Source organism: Nanorana parkeri, unplaced genomic scaffold (genome assembly GCF_000935625.1).
Source record: "Nanorana parkeri isolate BGI_ZX_2015 unplaced genomic scaffold, ASM93562v1 scaffold70, whole genome shotgun sequence".
Taxonomy (NCBI): Eukaryota; Metazoa; Chordata; class Amphibia; order Anura; family Dicroglossidae; genus Nanorana; species Nanorana parkeri.
The window spans coordinates 538,444-542,713 of NW_017306338.1; the positions used below are offsets into that span (position 1 = coordinate 538,444).

The 4,270-nt window shown below is 40.3% G+C and overlaps 1 protein-coding gene across 1 annotated transcript in view; it reads right to left on the reverse strand.

Annotated features, from left to right (window-relative positions):
* The window catches only part of KIAA0319L (KIAA0319 like), an 87,758-nt gene that overhangs the window by 53,101 nt on the left and 30,387 nt on the right, over positions 1–4,270 (reverse strand). Inside the window, exon 4 of the mRNA XM_018576597.1 lies at positions 1,438–1,934. Coding sequence (XP_018432099.1) covers positions 1,438–1,934 — 497 coding nt within the window. The remainder of the gene's footprint in view (positions 1–1,437; positions 1,935–4,270) is intronic.

The window sequence follows — 4,270 nt, forward strand, 5'->3', positions numbered from 1 at the left end:
TATTTATTAATTCATTTTTTATTAAATATTTTTATTTTTTACTTTACTTTTAGGGGCTTCGGGGAAATATTAGGGGTCTAAACAGACCCCTGATATTTCCCTTTTAAAATAGAAAAAGAGATTGAGAACACAGAGTCCTCAATCTCTTTTTCTGTGTCCCCTGTTATCAATGATCAGGAATCCTCTATGAGTGTTCCTGTTCATTGATAACATGAGTACATGGCATGTTTACTATAACTACAATTATGAATGAATGGGGGTGATGTAGATCACTCCCATTCATTCATAATTGAGGATATAGTTAACATACTATATCCTCAATTATGTACACACACTCAGCGATCACTGATCACTGAGTGTGTGTATCTTGCTTTTCTCTCTGACACGCTGTCACAGGAGGCTGATCGACCCGTGTAGAGAGGAAAGCCCAGCCTCCTGTGACAGAGATGTCTCCCCCCACACACCGCTCTGCCGGACTGTGATAGGCGGCTGAGCAGTGTGGGAGGAGAGATGCCGCAGCTCACAACGCTCTCGTCCTGACTCCTGCAGCGCTCGGCGGCTGTCACTTTCTTTTCTCCCCGCTGGAACAGCGCCCAGCGGGGAGAAAAGAAAGCAGGGATGACCCGATGTATCGGCCGAAACATGGCTCTTTCGGCATTATGCCAAAAGTGCCATTTTCGGCCGATATGTTTCGGCGGCCGATATATCGGTGCATCCCTACTATTAAGAAATACTACTTATACACCAGTCCCCTTTCTGCTCCCAAGGTTGCAAGAAAGTGCATTTTTGGATCTCATATAGAATAAATGTGCTTTTGCCACACCTTAGCTTCTTTATACAAACCCAAGCAATTAAAGCAAGTTTGCAGATACAACATTTCACTTTTTATCCTACTCCTGCTGCCCCGAGACCTGTATTTGGATCCAGGTCTTTGCCAAATGGTTTAAAAGTCAAGCACATGCATGCCTTGTGACTCCATCAAACTTACACAACTGCAACTAGAGAGGTTGGAGAAGGCTAAGAAGGGATTTTTCTTTAGCATTCCCAACATATTAACCCATAACAATGAAGCACACAATAAAGAACAGTGAATACTCACACTTTATCGTACACCTGCTGCCCCCTAGACATGTACTTGGAGCCTCGTTTTTTCTGTCAGCTTAATCAGCCATCTAGTTTTTTTTACCCAGAAATGTTTTTACCCAAAAAGTAATGCAATTAATTTTAACAGGTGGTAAACTTATTATAAGCTTGAGGTATGCAAACATTCACAGCAAATGCAGGAGGCAAACACAGCAAGTGATTATGGGAAATCTAAGCAACAATTCTCATTAGATAAATGACCCAGTGGCATCATCTAGTACCCTAAATATCTTTCAGCTTGATTTAAACTTTAAATTCAACAATACTAAAAAAATAAACAGTGCACCACCTTACCTCTGTGTCTTGGTTCCCTGCTGTGTTATTCGTTAGAATTTTGTGGTTTCTTTTTGAAGGAGGATCTTGCTGTTCAGTTTTACGATTTTGATTGCCGAGCTTGCTATCCTGTCTTTTAACTCGTAACAGAGCCCCTCTTTTCAGCCTTGGCCTATGTGATTCTTCAGGACGATACTCTTCCCGACTTATATCTGACATACGGTGAAATGGTAAAGTCCATGATGTGCGCTCCTTGTCTAAGAAAACCAACAGAGAGTCTCTGGAGTCCATCTTGGTTATTTGACAGTGATGTGGAGTCCTACAGTCAGCAAGGATGCAGGTGTCTTTTAACAACCACAACACATTGCATGAGTGACTCTTGTAGCACAAATCATGGCAGGTATGCACAGATTGGCGGCCGTTTGCCACTGTAAGGAATTCAATATTATTCCTAGTCCGTAAGCCAAAACCAAAGTGAATTCTTCCTTGCTGAGTCACAGAATTGGTTTGTGCAGCATCTTTGAAAGAAAAGGAGAAAAACGCATTGGTTTTCATTAAAAGGAGAATTAGATCATTCTTTTTTTTAAAGATATCAATCTGCAGCTGTTTTAAAGAAGAAATGTGTAGCATTCAGATTAATACCATGCATCTCTTAGACCGGGTGGACAAATTAATATGGAATTCAGGAGTCAGCCTGTCCAATCCAGGACAAAATCCATTATTTGACAAGCCAGCTCCATTGACAATAACTAGGGATAACCTCAAAAGTTAGGCTGTAATTTGTAAGGAGCATTGCGACCCGGCTCCCAGAATTTGTCCAGCCCTGCCTTAGACAACACTATAGAAAATAACATTTTGCTTAATGGTACTGCAGTGCTTGGCACAATAGAATGAGAGGTACATACTTTGTGTCAGCTTCTAATCATCAAATGTGGAGGTGCTACTGGAGTGGCAATAATGTAACCCCACAAACACATGTGTTCAGTTGACACTTATAAACACGATGAGGTACTGCATATTGAATAAAATGTCCCTTTAAATCCAGGAAGCTGTAAACCTTAGAATATATTTCCCTGCTGACCACTTCTTCTGAAAATGCTGGCTACCCGGCCATCACTGCAATGCTCTGGCTTCAATACTTTGAGTTATGGACCCAGAAAAAGCATACAAATTTGAATTTTATTCTGATATTTCTTTGCTGCATGCTTTTTCTGGGACAGGCCAGGGTACTAGCATTTTCATAAGGAAATCATGAATTGCAGCCCCCATGCTTCACTGATTACAGAATAAATGTAATTTGGAAAGGCAGCAGTAAGTACTAAGAACATGTTCTACTAAACGCATCAAGGGGGGTAAGAGAGATGGGGGGAGTTAGAAATTAATTTCTTGTATTTATGTTGTACCTTCATGTTAGTAGCCAATTCACCTTTACAAAAAGATAATTCTTTCACATGCCAGTAAGACCTTTGTTACACTGAGGTATCAATTTGGTAATGCAACAAAATGCAAGGACAAGAGAAAATACATTCTTTTCAAAAATAATTGTCAACACCAATGCATTATATTGGAGTGTACTGTGAAAAAGTCCTGTATTTTGTGTGCATTGTGCTGCTTTTTGACATTGTGGTCAATTCAAACCTATTGCAACGCACATCAACTCGTATCAGTGCCTGACACCCAATACATCTTGACAAATATACATCTGGCATGAAACTAGCCTACAAGTTAGTTAGTTAGAAATCCGAAGCCCCTTTTTTGGCCTATATTTTCCAGCTCTGGCTAACCCTGTAGGCTGCAAAGTTGACATCACTGAGTTTATACTCAGCACCGTCCCTCTGTCACTACATATCAGACTTGGCAGTCTACATATCAGAGAGGTCTGCCACTCCTCCCCCCTCCCTGGGGGTGGCTCTGACCTGATTACACTTCATATGCCAAAGATGGTAATGCGAGGTGGCAGGGAATGTGTGTCTAGAATTTCGGATGTTCTTTGTGGCTGGAAAACGCTAACCCTTTAAATGCTGTATAAAATGAAGCCGTAGAAATAACCAGGACATTTTTTTTACCCTTCTTTGGCTAAAGACAGCTGAATATAAACTGTATTCATAGGACTTGAGGTAATCACTCACTCACAGTGATTGCCAGCAAATGTATTATACAAAACACTGCTCAGGCTAGCATTGGTACATTTTTTAATAAGGTAGTCAACCTACCCTTTCAAGGACATCTCTGTACATACTGACATTTGATAATAAAAATGACAGACCATCGTAGAATAAGAAGACATAACTTATCTTAACCTTTTACCTTATCTCAATAGCAGTGTTTGTCTTACTGAATGCATTCACAATAACTATCCCTGCAAATATAGGGGTAGCCATTAATACTCAATACTTCTTTAGCCTCTTCTTCCTGCTGTGCAGTACCACATAATGGTTCCGATTTACTTCTGCTTCTGACAATGCAAGTGTTTTGAGACTATAAAGGGTTGGATAGCTGTGCATGCCACTTTCTTGGGGAACATTTGTTCTATGGTATCTTTTTTCTATTTGTAAAAACATGTTTGATGGTTTTGTGTACAGGAGAATTATTCAGTTCACAGATTTTCCACTTTGTCAATTGCTAACTATTTTTCAACAATTTTTAGGCATTTCCGCAATATTTGATTTGAAATGCACCACATTTTTAAACAATATATCCCCTATCTGCTGACATATCATCAGTTCTTAAAGTGAACTTGTACATTGCCCGTGCAGAGCAAAGCAACAGGTTTACTTAAATGCCCTGCTCCCTTGGATGTGCTCACCATCCTTATGCTAACCAGCCAGCCTGTTCAGCTGCCCGGAGTGAACAT